This window comes from Anopheles arabiensis, chromosome X (genome assembly GCF_016920715.1).
Source record: "Anopheles arabiensis isolate DONGOLA chromosome X, AaraD3, whole genome shotgun sequence".
In the NCBI taxonomy this organism is placed as follows: Eukaryota; Metazoa; Arthropoda; class Insecta; order Diptera; family Culicidae; genus Anopheles; species Anopheles arabiensis.
Window position 1 is genome coordinate 14,728,806 of NC_053519.1, and position 16,279 is coordinate 14,745,084.

Sequence of the window (16,279 nt, forward strand, 5' to 3'; positions counted from 1 at the left end):
GCGGTGCGGTATCGTGTAGTGGGGGAGGACAAAAACACACGGTCATTAGGAATCGGCCACGCGGGCCACCGAATTTTGGTGCAACGCTTCTGGAGTCGCTAGTGGGTCAAGGATTCGATCATGTTCCAGGCGGTAATGACGCCCGCGCAGAATGAGCGCTCGCTTCTAATGATGGGCAATCGTTAGCTTTTCAATGGCCATTTCCCGCCCGGTCAGTTTTCGGCGTTGGTTTGTTTTATTAATGGTTTTCATTTCGCAGCGAGGGAACCGTGCCAGCCGGCCTTTCCGGACTAAATTCATTTGTGGTGGTTTGGTTCTTTTTATTTGTTTTTTTTTTTTAACTACTTCTGCGGTGTGTTATTTTCTACAGGAAAATCACTTTGTTCCCATTACAGTGAGTAAAGCCAATGGTCAGCTTCTTGCTGGTGTTTATGTGCTCTTAATAAGCCGCATCATGCTTGTCGCAGCTCAAGCTCGCTCGACACGGAACTAGGAAGTACAGGCGTCAAAGCGTCCTTAATCAGTTTGTGTGTGTGTGTGTGTGTGTGTGTGTGTGTGTGTGTGTGTGTGTGTGTGTGTGTGTGTGTGTGTGTGTGTGTGTGACACGGTGGTTTTTTGCTGTTATGTAAATAATCGGCCGCCTCTATCTCGCACAGCCCGCGGGCCGAACCTAATGGATCGATTAACGTGATCTTTTAGCTCATTTTGTTCACCCATCGTGTCCGGCGTAGGTGAGCGCGTGGGCGAGCATAAAAATGTTGTTATTCGCTACAATGTGAGACGTGGCTGTTTTTTTTGTTGTTTCCTCTCTTTCGCCCAGTCACGCTTTGAGCCTCGGCTGAACTGGGTTAGCCGCTTGCCTCCCCTTTAAGAACGAAAATTGAAATTAAAAACAAAAAAAAAAACAACGACACCTTGCTCGTGCTTGGTGGCGAAAATTCCGCCAACTCATGCTTCCGTGCAGCAAAATTAAACAGCATCAGGCTGCAAATATGCGTGGAGAGCCGGGCAGGGTGAATGATAGGCGCTTCTGCTGTAATGTTTGTCCGCAAAGCGTGTAAGCGCAGTTTAATTACAAATCTCGCACATGAGCTAATCTTTAGACTCTGTTCTGTTTTTCTCTCTCTCTTTTTCTTCGCTTCAGCTAAAGCTAATTACACACGAAAGGGGTGGAAATTAAAACATGAACACAATCTCTTTAATCGTCCAAAGCTCCGCAGCATGACGGTTTTGTTAGTGTTTCCCCTGTTTGTTTTCCTTTTCCCCAAATAGGTGTTTATTAAATTTAGCTGCACTTGAGAGCTGCCTAAAGGCTTAGAAACAATATTTGATTCCAAAACTGTCGCACCCAGCTGTGACGTAATCCTTCAACAAAAATAAATACAAACAATCCCTCCCCCCCTCCCCGGTGAACAAAAGCTTGGGAAACGGACGCAGCACAAAAATGCTGCCGTAAATAAAATGTTTATCGAACAAATATATGTTCCACCCGCTCTCCCCGCTTGCGGAGAATCGAACGAAATAGAGGGAAAAGACAAGAAAACTGCTCATTTATTCATTTCCAACCACATCCCCTTGCTGATGGTGGTGGCACACGCCCCACCGAGCATCGGAGGGCTTTTTTTAATTTATGATAATCGCACACATGTTCGTCGCGCTCGCAGCGCCAGCATTTGTTTTGCATTTGCACCGTGAACAACACACACACACACACACACACACATGAAAATAAAAAAAACCTACCCAGATTAGGGAAGGGGTGGCTGATCGTTTAGCAGGAATAAGTCACGCAGCCCATCGCTCACTCTCTCTCTCCACCCCTCTCTATTGGACCGTCATTTTAGTAATAAATTGATCAAGGTCGTCCAATCGGCGGAAAGTGGCCCCGTGTGGGCGAGCGGCAGGAACTGGTTTCTGGCTTTACGATTACGATCTGCCTTTCCTTTATTTGATCTCGGAAAAGTGTGGGGCTTGCGAGGGCACAACAGGGGAGAGAACTCGGGGCGTGAAATCGATCATAGAAAAGCGATGCAAATGAAGCACCGTGCTCCGCGAGCAAAGCGGCGGCCACACGGTAGGTGTGAAGATGTTACCGTTTCGGGAGTAGTTGTTTTTCGTTGCCCACCCCACTGCTCTAGCCTCCTTGGTGGGTTCTGCCGGAGTTTGTGGAGTGTTGTTTGTGGTTTGTTTTTGTTCGGTGCCGCTTCAGCTCGAGCAGCTTCACCTTGGGCCGTGTGCCATCGCGAGTGGCGTTGATTTGAATAAATTACCGTCACACTTATGAGCGAGGAGGGTTGTGTTTTTTTCTCCTCCACTTTTCTTCCCTTTTTTGTGTTGGTCTCGTGGCTATTGCTGCTACTACTACTACTACTACTACTACAAAGTTGTCCTCAGAAGAGAGAAGAGATAAAAAATAACGCTGCCGAGGTGATGAGTGGATACTTTGGGAGTGAAATAATCCCGGTGAGATGCCAGCCGGGCAGGCTCTCACCACATTTACATGATTTTATGCTCTCTACTTGATTTTATCACACATTTGCACAAGGGACATAAAAATCGACGGAACGTTTTAGAGCATTTATGCAAATCGAACAGTGAAGCGTTAGGGGAAACTTGAGACAAATCGTGCAAAGCTGAGGGAGCACAGCTTGAAAGTCTGCCAGGGTACTAGTTGAAACATATCAGCATGAAATTTGGTCTCTTAAAACGTTGTGAGATATCTAACATGAATATTACTTTCCTACATCGTCTGTACTTGTTCTTGCGACTCTTAATGAATAGATTTCTGTATTTTCAAACTCAAAAAAGGAACTGTCTAGATTTGTTGCCACTGGAAACGTTTCCTCTCCCGTTTGTTTGTCTTTTTGTTGTTGCTCGAACAGTTTTATCACTCATTCCAAAATTTATGCAAACCTCGACAAAGACGAAACAGCAAAACCCCTTCTCAGGCAGTAAAACTTTGCACAAAATTAGACCCGTCTGCCGTTTCTTCGAACCTGCCCTCAGGGGAAGAAAGAGTGGTACGGGTCGGTTCAATCTGGCGAACGGCGGGCGGATAGGTGCAGCGCCAAGGGGCCAAGACGCAACCGCACCTCGCCCTCGGGCTTTAATTTGAGACTTATCTTTGCCCTAGAATCGAGTGCGTTTCGCAAGCGCGGCCTCCTCAAAAAAAAAAAAAAAAACCAACCGCGTGTTATAAAAATAAACGAGAGTAAGGATAGACCTTCTCCCACCAAACGGCCCCCGTGCTTTACCTCTGTGCCGTTCAGGTAACAAAAAAAAAACAAAACAAAACAAAACTTAAAAGCAAGAAAAAAAAGGAAGCCGAAACATGGAACTGCGTTTTGTGACGTATTTTGGGGTTGGGTTCGGGACACGCGGGAAAGGATTTATGATGGTGCAAATTTTTTTACACCACCCCAAAATTATACACCCTTCACCTTACCAAGCGTTAATCTCCAGCCTCCTATCTCTGCGTAAACCACCCCCCCCACCCCTCCTCACTCCCCTAGCCAGCTTGATTGGTTGGGGAAGAAATCTATAACTATATTTCAGCGGAGGTCTCTCCTGCGCGCCAACGCTGCACGCGGGAAAATACCGCTGGCATGCAATTTATTATACCCTTACGAAGGTGTAAACTGAACCCCACATTTCAGCCGCCACGATGGAAAGCAAGCAAAAAAGCCAGAAAGAAGAAAAAAAAATGAGCGAAGGTTCGTCACTTGACTTCTGTGCGCTCAAGTCTTTCGTTTTAAATATCGCGCTTTCCCCTTCCTTTCTCTCGCGCCGTGCACTGCATGAACTTTGTGGTGCGGCCCGAAAGGGAATGCTTAGAAAATATGCACACACACACACACATATACACCCATGCACACAAAACTAACCTAATACAAATGTGTCTTTGTGTCTTTCTATCAGCAGCACACACGGTAAACAAACCGTTTTTGCCGTCTCGGTGCCTTCTGGCCGCCGCCGCCAGTTGCTCCCCTGATGCCGTTTCGTTATTGAATCAGTTTTGACATTTATTGCATAACGTCCTGGTAACGCGGGCTGTGTTATATGGTGCCGGCGTCCGAATTGGGCGGTGGTCCATTATGCGCTCGATCCCGCCATTCCCAGCAACCCCAGACCCCCCCCCCCAGACCACGTTGCAAACCATTTATTAGGAGCTGGCGGTGGCAGAAGAAAAAAAGAAAAAATAACACCAAGGCTATGCAAAACATACGTCCACACACACACAAACACACACACACACTGAGCAAATCCGTACCTGGAATGACAGAAATAAAGCGTTTTTTTACTTCGCCGCCCCGGCCGGGTTCGTCTCATACGGGCTCGTTGAAATTTGTTGTATCCATTTCTTTGCGCCGTTTTGAGTGGCCGGGACGGGCCAGACGGGTTCGGCGCGGGACCGCGTGTCCTGCTGATGGCCATCGTTTGCCGCCGTAGGGTGAAGCAATTAATTCTTTCTAATTCGACATTTCCTTTCCGTTCCGTATCTCAAACCGGGGGCTCTTTAAAGGTTTAAAACCGAAATTAACAAAAAACGAAAACGAAACGTGAAACGAAACCGTCCCGAGAGTGCCGTAAAACCGCCACAGGGCGATGGCGATGATGGGTGGGGGTGGGGTAGATGGGGGAGGTTCGTTTGTTTGCAGTAGCGTTGAATTATTTTTTTTTGTTGCGAAGCAAAGCTATTGCCGTTTTGCACAAAATTGTCTGTTGCATCTTCGGCAAGCGAAAATTAAAAAAAAAAACTCATAACATCGATTTAGACGATCATAAATGTGTTCGTATACGGACGCTCACGAACTCTGCCCGCGTGCATGTGTGTAAAGCAATAAATGGTCACCATAAAATTGTCCACCGCTGCAATGATCGGGTTATGGGGGTGCTCGTAAAAAAGAAGAAAAAAAAATTACTGCCCCGTCAATCCGACCACAACACCCCGCAAGACGACCCGAAGACGGCCGGCGGAACCAATAAAAAGAGATGCCCAAAAATTAACGGCGAACGCGAAGGTGCTGCGCTCGCCCGGCTGCCTGAGTGCAAAACATTTGTCATTCTTCCTTTTACAAAAAGCAGCCCATGTCCATGTTTGTCCCCCGTTCATCATCAGCATCATCACGGTCGCCCCCAAAAATGACCCGACCGAAACCGAAATCGAGAGCAGCAGCGCACGTTGTGGGATGGCTTTGCTCGGGGTGTTACGAACCGGGCAGCGTTTAGCACAAATTAAAACACTAAGATAAGGGTAGCACAATAAAAGAGTGCTGCGGTGCGCGCGCTAACATTTTTTTAAGGTCCGTTTTGGTTAAATTTCGAATCTGTTTTCGACGCGGTGTCAACCCTCCCGCGGGCGCTGGTTTGCTTGTGCGTAGGTTTGCGTGTGGGTCGACACGTTGGTGGAGTGGAGTTTAAAACCATTAAGCAAATAGTTTAAAGCCGAAGCTTTGCACACAATTAAGCGGAATGAGTGTGAACTCGATGGGTAGAATTCTGTACGACCTTTAGCCAGTTTTGGAAGAAGATCCTGACTACGGCATCACAATTTGGACTCTCCTCAAATGGCATGCGATGCATATAAACGGGAAGAGGTAGATATAAAAACATTTTTTAGGCGGTTAGTATGAGTTTCATGAGGTGCCAGGCCATTGGCTTAAGTCACAAGTAACTATTCTAAGGTAGATATTTTTTAAAAAAATACTAAATGGTTAAACTGGCGGATATATGGTGAGTTTCCTTGTCACGGCACCAAACGATGTAACGCTTTTAAAATGCAGCAAATTGCATTAGACAATTTGTAATCCTCGGATGCAAAAGTTATGTCGTTCAATCCAATTTGCTCATATTCACTAGCACTAGCAACTCCAAATGAAATGTTTCCACTCTAGTTATTGATTGTTTACGGCTACCTATTCTCGCCATATGCGAGCAGAATTTCACAACCATCCCCCTGGCTCGAACGCTCAACCACCGCCAAACCACCTTAAACCGTATCTTGGCCTCTCGGTCCGCGTTGCGCCAGTCGACCTTGCCCGGATTAGTGTAAACAGCCTTCGGATGATTGGATCCATTCGGTTGAGCCTAGCGTTGCTCCAATTCCAACGCATCCTCAACTCACTCACAAACGTATGTGAGTGCGAAGGCGACCGCGCGCGCGCGCGCGCACGACATTCTTTCTGTGCAGCCGCATCCCGTGGCGCACGCTTTCTCGGTGCCGGATGAAACGATACGGTGATTAACGATCGACGGGCCGGTCGGTCCTTCTACTGCGCCGCTCATTATTGCATTACGCGAGCCATCCCGCCAAATGAAGCGCTGCGCTATACAACCGGTCGCCGCGGAACCTCATCACTCATGCACGGATTAGGCTAGTGGATGGCGCAGTTGGCGATGAAGAAATCGTTGCCCTTTTTCTGTCCCTCCCCATCGCCCGCACTCGGGCCTATTCCTTCCAGTGTGCGAAGGTCGGTACCACACTTAGGCTGCGCGGGGGTTTTGTGTATATGCATCGTAATGAATCGCTATCGCCCGTTTGGGGCAAAGGCGCGTCGACAAGCTTTTTAACGCCTGGTTTTCTGTTGTAGCTCTCCCTTTCCTTCCTTCTTTCTCTCTCTCTCTCACTCTCTCTCTCTCGCGCTCTGGTACGTGTTGAGCGGGAAGGCAAGGGCGGGGAAATCGTCAAATCTGGCATGCATCTTAGAAATGGTAATCGGAATCGATTATTTTATTGCGCTTCTTCAACCCTTTTTCGATTGATGCTTTCTGCACTAGCATACATAGCTCTTGTATGGTATTTCAACGTGTGTATGTGTGTGTGAGTGTGTTTTCTTCTTCTTCACTTCCAATCGGCTTGGCGAAGAAAACGGAATGAAGAGAGGGCGCTCCGGTAGCTGCTTATGCTAATTTTCAAGGGCGTCTTTACACCTTACGAGCGCAGGGGGTGAATTAATTCGAAAGCGTTTAAATTGTGTGATGCGCTGCGGGCGAGTGATGGACGTGTTCCGCGATAACTGATCGCTTTATCACCGACGGGGCAGCTATTAAACGGATTGGTAACGCCATTTCAAGATGATATACGTCGTCGGGGGATGGCATCAGCCAAACAATAACAGTCTACAGCAACAGCAAATGGAGGAAGAAACCAGTTGCTTTCTTAAACGGTTGGAAATTGGACGTATGTTGCAATTATCACAGCCCGCCGCTAAGACCAACTTTAATTATCAGACTTTTAATTCATATAATATTGTTTAAAGGTTAGGAAAATGCTTATTTTGAAGAATAAATCAGGTTTGATTTGTTCCCTGACGTAAATTCAATAAAGTAATAATTCGAAACCTTCTCTAACACTGGTCTTTTGCACATGTTAATCATATCCTGGTCATGGCACCAATATGTATTTTTGAAACTGGAAGTGCAATAAAACGTATCACAATCAATTGCAGAAAAAAATGGCAAAACCCTAGTGTTTGCTTGATGTTTATTCACTGGGGGGTTTCCCCAAACGCAGCACAATAAACTACAAATTAACAAAATCACCCCAGTGCTACCAACAGATAATTTCTTAACGATCGGCATCCGATGATTTCTCGCGAGTGCTGTTTTTGTAGGTATTATAAAATGAGATGAAAAATTGTTGGCAACTCTCGTTTTTTTTTCTCTTTCGGAGACGCGAAGGGAGGGCAGGATCGAACCAGACTCACCTGGTGCCAATCATCGATCATAAACCTCCCTTCCCGAACCGTCCCGCACCTGGCCGGCATCGACGATCGGGACGGGTTCAACCGCCAAGCCGTTCTCCCGGGGGCGATCTGTGCGCAACACGTAATGCGCATATCCCCAAAAACAGAACCAAGCATAAACTTCTTCCCTCCCTCCCCCCTGCTCCTCGCTGGACGGGGTGAGAGGCGCGTGGTAGTTGTAGCAATAAATATCCTCCACTCACTATGGCCCGCGTTGAATTGTTCCACTGCCTCCAGGGGACGACCTTGTTTCCCGCCGCCCGGCAGTGGGGATCATGATTCCTTTTTGGTATTTTAAATAATTTTGCCAATGTGTGTGTGTGTGTGTGTGGTTTGTAGCGAGCGGGCATAATGCAATTGTGATCAGTAAACACGAATTATTCGTCTGATTGCAATCGAATAAACCGAATGAATGAAATCGTAACCGAAAAGTGTGGTCAAGAGCAGGTTTACAGTGTAACAGAACAAATAATCGAGTGGCACACAATGGTACCGTCCGCTCGGTTCATTAATCACTAGCAGTGAATGAAGCAAAAGTTGTATCGAAGGGAGAAAAAGAGTAAAAAAGAAGAAGGGAGATTAAATTTTATTTTATCTTTGTACAGATGAAAAATAATAAATCCAACCACTTCCACACCGACTGTCATTTATCACGTAAAGTCGCAACGATAACGATTTAAGCGCTTGCTCATTAGCATTACTTACACATTAAATGATCCTGTAACTGACTAGCAGCGAAAAACGAACGTTGCAAGCATAATTCAATTATATTGAAGGCTTCAAAAGCTCATGTATAGACCGGACGGTTCCTAGTCACGGCACCAACGCATTTCAGTTATTAAAACGAACCCCAAAACCGTGGCCCCATTGGAAGGCATCAAACATCCACCATTATTAAATATGTAGCCTCTTGCGGGCGGTGGAAAGGGGCCAGCAACCCGCATGTAATGTACGTCGTCGATCCTTAAATGTCGAACGGTGCACACATCGGAAAAGGCTTTCACTTTCCCGTGCCAACCAAATCCATTTGCTAGGCTTCGCCAGACACCGGCTCACCCTGGTGACATTGGTGTACTTTCGCTTTGCCGTCGTAACATTTCAAAACCCGAGCGGATGGGAGTCGGCTGAAGCGTTGGTCGAAGACTTGGCTCTAGTTTTTTTTTGTATGTTTTGTTCTTTTTTTGTGTATGATTGTTACGTTCCATTTCCTCACAAACCCGTAGGAAGATGCGATAACATTGCACTCATTTATCATCCTTTGCTGAGTGGTGGGCTTTTGCTGGAACCGATTTACCGAAGATGCTGTCTTGGCCGCTGCTTCCCTTTCGTTTTCTGTTCGCTCTCTCTTGTATGCCTTCAAGCTTGAAGCTGCTCACAGTCCGCAACAACTCCAAAAAGGATTCTCCCGAGCACATATATGGGAGCATCACCACCAATGTATGCATCTCTCTGTCCACCGGGTGATTCAGTCCAGTTTCGGGCCGAACTGGTGGACTAGTTTAATTTGAAAGTACCACGCTCTGACCACGTTTCAGCCCCCCCGAAGGTTTTTGAGCTTGCGGGCCACTAGCGCACGCTCCGGTGTGTTACGGTTTCACCTTTCTACCTTTCGCTCGAGCTCCCTTACATGTGTGTGTGTGATTTTTTCCTTTTATTTTGCGCTTTACGTAATCGGGGATTTTGTAGCCGAAGAACGCTCGTTAGCGAAACAAAGCTAGGCGGCGTTAGACGGGAGCGAAACCCCCCTCTCCGGGAGAACACAGTCCGCACGGTCCGCCGATTAGGAAGGGGGATTTATGGCACACTGCTGGCGCATACGAGCAGCTGCGCCGGTCAGCCAGCGACCTGATTCCAGCGACCTGTGCCAGCATCGTTTACATGTAAGCATTATATGAAGTTTTTGGTGTGAGCTGCCTTTATTTATGGGCTCCCGGTCGAATGCAGCAAAGAAAAAGGTACACAAAATCGTGTTCATGAAAAGAATTGATAAATGTTGGCGAAAGGGACTGAATATTGTGAATATTTCCATTATGTATCTAGCAAAACAATCATGATCGTCTCACTGTGCATGCCAGAGCACTGTTCAGTGTTTAATTGTTTATTTTGCTTACAGTTGGAGTTTAAAAATAAATCCAAAATGAAATGAACGTTGTCGTAATAAGCGATGTTTGGCGCTGATTTTAAAAACGTTTCAAGTTTTCAAGGGTGATTATTACAGGGTTTTCCAGGAGTTCTCATAGTTGCAGGATACTTCCTTTACTCTTTCCAATATGAAGTGAACTTTATATGATGGAATTTGGAATCTATGGCATCCTTTTTGGACAAACTTCTTGGAAATTCCTATTGGATTTGTCCAACAAGTGTGCTATAGAGTCCATTTCCCATTGCATTAAGTTCATTTTACGTAAGAAGGAGTCAAAGTGTCCCACAGCTATGAGAACTCCTGGAAAACCCTGTAAATTAATTTTCAACTTTAAAGTAGGATATGATATAACATTAAACATAACAAGATAAATATTCGGATCACAACTGATTTGTTAAAAGATCGATATTATTGAGCCATGGAAGTCATCGAGCTGTTTCGTGCCATTGCGAATGTTTAGGGGTGTATAATTTTGTGCCGTATAATCATCCTTCTTACTCGCCTAATAACATAATAAACATTCGCAAATGTGTAGTTTTTTAGATCATTCCCTAGGAACGATCTAACCGTGCTGCTTCTAGCAAACATTTAAAATGGAAAAAATCCTTGCCTTAGATCACTTTAATGGAACGATTTGACGTTTTTTTGCTTCGGTTTGATTCTACAAAACAACCCCCCTTCGATAAACGTTTCTCCATATGTGGGACGGCAGAGGCGGGTGAGGGCACCAAATGATAAGCTCCAAACGCCCCCGATGAGGCATGGTGAATCTGTAATTTGAAATTATCGGCCCTACAGCATCGATCCGGCTTGCACCCCCAATGTTTTATTTCTTCTCTCATTCTCGGAGCGGCAACGCCCGAACGATCGATCGCGCTCAGGGCTGTGGATTAGGATCGTGTGGTTTTTTTTGTTGTTGTTGTTGCTGTTGCTATTTCTTCCATTATTTAGCCGCTTTAGTCACTATTATTAGAGGCAATTTCGAGTCGCTCCCTCGCGGTGCTTCCTCGAGCTCGGTTTGCGATTGATTTGAAAAATCTGAGAAGCTGTGATGGCCTACCGGGGGGGGGGGGGGGAGGGGGGGGAGGGATGAATATTTTCTACGGCAATACACACACACACACCAACATGGGGGAAAAGACGTCGTGTGGACTTTATGCATGATTAAAAGCATTATTTTCGCTCGACGATCTAAAGTGCGAGTAGTTTTGTGGTTGTTGTTTGTTTGCATCTCAGCTCTATTGCAATAGCTGCGAAACAAAAACGGCACAGGCCGCTGTCGCTTTTGGGCGTTGATTATGCGGCCGCTGAGCCTTTCCGTCAATCGTGGCGCTCGCCAACGCGGCCAATGACTGTGATTAGCTCGAGCTGCCGACGCGGACGGACGTTTCGTGCAGTGCTGTTGGGTGTGCTGTTTTCCCTGCGCGGCTTCCCTGCCGAGCGCCGAAGCGACCGATTAGCGCTGCCAAAAAGAGATGATCTGCAAAGCAGCGATAGAAATTAACTTCCGGGGAAAACCGGCGCATAAAAAATATAAATCGATTGCTTTGCGTTGTTTGATAGTTTTGGTTTGTACACTTCCCCACTCGTACAACATTACAAACATAAAACTTTAACCGGCGGGAAACATTCTTAGCTTTCCGGGGCCTTTGCTCACGGGCGTAAAAGTTGGCTAATGAATGATTCAAGCATAACTAAACCGGCTCACCCCGATCCCTCTTCATCTGGCTCGATTTTCCCAATGGCTAATCGCTCGATCACGCCGCATCGGCCGTGCGACAGTGTATGTAAATGATGAATTATTAATAGCCCGCGAGAGCGTCAACTTCCTTCCTGAAGGTCGTCCCGGCGGCGGCCGGTTCCACTTTCCGAACAGCAGCGGGGAAACAAAGGCGCGACTGCACCTCGCATTAACGATGTCCCTCCCCGTGCGCAACTATCTTATCAATGTGATCGTGCAAAGACAACAGGAAAATAATACAACAACAACAACAACAAAACAAGGGTTCGTTTCCTATTGCTGCTACTAGGCAGGCAGTCGCCGGGGCAGGGGTAATTATTTGACAGTAATTTTCCCTTTTTCTGCGCCCAGCGGGGACGCGTGACCCAACCCTCCCCCCTCCCCCTCCCTGCGGTCACGCCCAGGATGCGAAGGGGGTGGAAGGTGGGGTTGGATATCCAGGAGCGTGCGTGCCTTATAAATATGGAAAATATTTCTGTCCGATTTTAATCTCGCTGAAGTACGCCCGTGTGTTGCAGCTTCCTTGCACGAGGCCAGTACATCCGGGGGGGAGGGGGGGGGGGGAGGGGTGTTGAGGGATAAAACCCGGGAATGCATTTGTTGACAACGCGGCGAACAACATCGACAACAAAGCGGGCTTTTGTTGCACTGTTACAAGGGTGGAAAGCTTCGCAGGACGTGGGGCTGTGTGCGTGTATGTGCCGTATCAATCGATCAATTTGGCAAACAAGCCATCCGTAACCTTGTTGTTTGGTTGTTGCTGGAAAGGGAAAGAAAGGGTAAGAAAAACGGAAAATTGCAGAATATGCAACCACAGCGAGGAACCCGCGTCAACCCGTTGAAGGTCACTGGCCCGTCACGTTGCCTGGCTGGATAAGAAGGGAAAAAGGAAAGAAGGCGGACAATGGGTCGTAGAAAGGACATCCATTCAATGTAGATGAGACCGTGTGTGTGTGTGCGCGTGTATGTTCTTCAGGCACAATTGTTCTTCGTCTGCTATCGGGCGGAAAGGATCGGCCAGCTGTGTGGAGCATAATGCAGGCATTATTATCATAACAAACGAGGAAATAAATATCGGAGGCAGAGGGAATATGGTGATGCTGAACGCGAACACCAAGACAGAGCATTATTGTTGTACCCGGCACCTCCCCAAACCCCCCTTTTTAAACTTTCCGTCTGACAAATTGGCTGCACTGTTTGTCGAAGTTTTACATTCTGATTTATTGTCAACAGTTAAGGATTCATTTTTTCCCCGCGCTTGCCGAAATTAATAATCTTGTTTGCGATTTTGTTTTTACTTTAGCGGTAAAGGCACCAAAAAGAGGTAATATTTTTGCCGTTCCTGGTCACGGCACCATCAAAAAAAAAATTAAATTAAAAAAAGCAAATCTAAAACACCCAATACGTAGCTTTATTTGTTCTTCAATCAGCTCGTTCGCTCTCAATCTTCCAGTGTACATTTTGTTTTCAAGTGTATGTGTGTGTGTGTGTTTTTACTTAAAGAGCGGAAAATATGCCACCAAGGATGCCCCCTCCGGTCATTGCCATCCTGGCACCCGAGCCAAGCGAGTGCATCGGTGGGGTCGCTCTTTTGTCATTTCCCCTGTAACCCAGGGTTCGTTGGGTTTCGCCCGGAAGTGGATCAGCTCCTGTTGGGGCAATGAAGAACAGCAGGCTGCAAACTATCACCACCACCAGTACCATCAATCGATATCCTACAAGAAGTAGAGAGAAATAAAAGTTACGTATTTGTAAATGTCTACTGCCTGAGTGATATCTTACCAGAATAAAGCTTCATTGTGGTCTCTCTAGTGCTAAACAATTATATGTGGTTGGAGCAGATAGTAGGAAACTGATTTTATAGCAATTTCCACTCATTGCACAGCCATAGCACGGTTTATAGATGCAGCTGTTTGAATACACGTGTTGCGTGGAAAAACAAACTTCTGTTTGCTATTTTTTCGCCACCATTCAACTGTGCATACGAGAAGCTGGCAATAATAAATAACAGAGCTCGGTAACGTATCCTAGTCACGGCGCCATATTCCAACTATAGGAAAAGTATTTATTTTGCTGCATGAGCAAAAGAGATTCAAACTATATTTGTTTATTGAAAGACTGTACTATTTATTTGACTTTTACTTTCTGATTTATTGCTCGCTCTTTTGGATACTTTTTCCGTATTTTCAAATATATTTAAAATTTAAAAAAAAAACTTTAGGTATTGTGTACCTCAATGGCGCATTCTTCCCAATCAATAAGAAAAAGTTCTAGTGAAATCGCCGATTGATGAAAAGATAATTCAAGATAAAAATCGCAGATTTTTTAGCAGACTGCATGCTAAACCAATTTGTTTGCTTTCCTAGCTTTCCCTCTCAACGCACACTCTCTTCCTGCGAGGTGAATTTTACATGTTAGTTAAAACACCGCCAAGAACACCGCCACCAGTCAGTGCCATCCTAGCACCCGTGCCAAGCGAGTGTCTCGGTGCGCTCGCCTTTTTGTCTTTTGATTTGTTTGCGATGGTATGTCGGTCTCTGCCCGGAAGTGGATCAGCACCTGTTGGAGCGGTGCAGAGCAGCATGCAGCACACGACCATTACCAGCAGTACCTGGACTAGCTTACCCACTAGAAGCAGAGAGAATAGAAATTGTTATTTTTTGGAAATTTCTACTTCCTTTGTAAAATCTCACCAGAATAAAACTTCATCGTGATTTTTCTTACGAGATTGAGCTATGTTTAGCTTGAGCAGGCAGTACGGAACAGATTTTTATAGCACTCGCTCACTTGTGCTATACAAGCATAAGCACCTCAGAACGGTCTATAGATGCAGCTGATTGTAATGGAATTTTATTTGCTAATAAAACACACCCGATGCGTTGGACTACAACGTTCTGTTTGCGGTTTTATTACACCATCCCAATGTGCATTAGACGAGCAGTCAATAACAAATAACAAAGTTTAAACTACATATCCTAGTCACGGCACCAACTATTGCAGCAATCAGAAAAAAATATTTCTATTACTGCAACTGCAAAAGCGATTCAAATCGTATTTAAATCTGCCTTCTCCCAAAACTCTATTCAAATTTTCAAACAATTAATGACAAGTTAGGTGAGGAATGTTTCACTTTCATTTTTGTAGCGAAGGGCTGGCGTTAAAGTATGCGACACATTTCTTCCACTGCAGGCAGCATTTTCCACTCTGCACTGCGATCCGTTATGGTCAGAGAGGCCAGATAAAAAGGGTGAGGTCTGTGCCCATGATAATCTTTTGTCATCCAGCTCCCCGCCCCCAGAGTGACTTCTGTTACACACCGCACGCGGGCTGGTTGCGTGAAGGTGTTATAATTATCACTGATGTACGATATTCCTGACCATGTCTCCGTCCGCAGCACGGCTAAATTCCGGTCGATTGTTGGTGTTACGGCATTGGGTTGGTTATTTTAGTGTAGGCGTGTGCCCGCCATCACACAACGGCCTATACAAGAGGAGCTGGAAATCACTAACGAAACAGCAACAAATCAACCAATGCAATAGTTTAAGCATCTTAAGTTCTGCAACGTTTTGAACGCACAAAATGCGACCCTAAACAGCCCAAAAGTGGTGGCCGGTTGAGGTGCAAAGCTGTCATGATTTGCGCTGCAAAAATCTCCGTTTTCTCGCGCCCCCCCCGGGGGAGGTGATGCGGGTGTGAACGAGCTGTCAACTGGCTTAGCATGACGCGTGTGGCGCCCGGATTTCAGGCAGCGGTGTGGCGCCACTAAAGCCACACCACGCTTCCTTCCCGGCTTTCCGGCCGGCAACCTTCGGGCTGGATTATGTCTCGTTCTAAGCTCACACGGCACGTCGACTCCGTCCAGCGAAGGGCGTATAAAGGTTGGATATTAAATAAATAAATAAATAGAAACCGTAGCCAGGGGCCAGGGCACGGCAGACACGGACGAACATTAACGCAGCGCGGGATGAGATTTAAGATGACAGACAGTTCGAGCGGTTGGCTCGATGGCACGGTGTACAGCAGTGGAACGGGAAAAGGGTTTTATGTCTGTGTGTGTGTGTTGTTTTTTTGCTCATTTGCTTGACTGTCTGTCGCCATTGGCAAGGAAAGCTTTTGGCTGGCGAGGTTTTGCGTGGGTGCCAAGCGGCTGGAATTGCGTCACAAAGATGGATTGGTGGTTTCTTGGGCTAGATTTTCGTCGTCTGGAAGTTAATGGTTTGTTTGTTCGATTCGGCTCAGACCTTTTGCTCAGTTGCCTACTTCCATCCCCTTCTGCTTAATCCCTTTACCAGCATAAACTTTTTTTTGGTAAATTTGCGCTAACTCGATTGTTCAGTGGTCGATGTCCTCCGGATGAAACGGAACGAAACAGAATCTGACCTTCTGAGGTTGTACAGGGAGTTTTTCCCTTGTATTTGCTCGGTGCAAATACCAGAAGCTGTACAGAGTGATAGAGGGAGAGAGGGGTAAAGACAAAAAAAGCAGCCACCTGGACAATAGATCTTTCCCATTATTGGCGGTACGGTTTAATCAAGAAGCTGTGAGGGGCAAATAACCTCGGCAACAACGCCAAAAATTAAATCGACGACTCCCGGGGTGGACTTTGAAAAATCCACCGTAGCGAATGGGACTGTCGGCGTTAGATTGGGC

At 46.2% G+C, this 16,279-nt stretch overlaps 3 protein-coding genes across 8 annotated transcripts in view; 1 reads left to right on the plus strand and 2 right to left on the minus strand.

The window, feature by feature from the left end:
* The window catches only part of LOC120905807 (cadherin-86C), a 114,572-nt gene that overhangs the window by 77,310 nt on the left and 20,983 nt on the right, over window positions 1-16,279 (plus strand). The window lies entirely within an intron of this gene.
* Window positions 13,018-13,547, minus strand: LOC120905810. The gene is made up of 2 exons (XM_040316981.1): window positions 13,412-13,547; window positions 13,018-13,344 (listed from the first exon to the last, which is right to left on the minus strand). The coding sequence occupies exons 1-2, from the start codon at window positions 13,425-13,427 to the stop codon at window positions 13,127-13,129; spliced, it is 234 nt and encodes a 77-aa protein (XP_040172915.1). The 5' UTR covers window positions 13,428-13,547; the 3' UTR covers window positions 13,018-13,126.
* Window positions 13,736-14,440, minus strand: LOC120905809. The gene is made up of 2 exons (XM_040316980.1): window positions 14,323-14,440; window positions 13,736-14,257 (listed from the first exon to the last, which is right to left on the minus strand). Exons 1-2 carry the CDS (start codon window positions 14,336-14,338, stop codon window positions 14,037-14,039), a joined length of 237 nt encoding a protein of 78 aa, XP_040172914.1. The 5' UTR covers window positions 14,339-14,440; the 3' UTR covers window positions 13,736-14,036.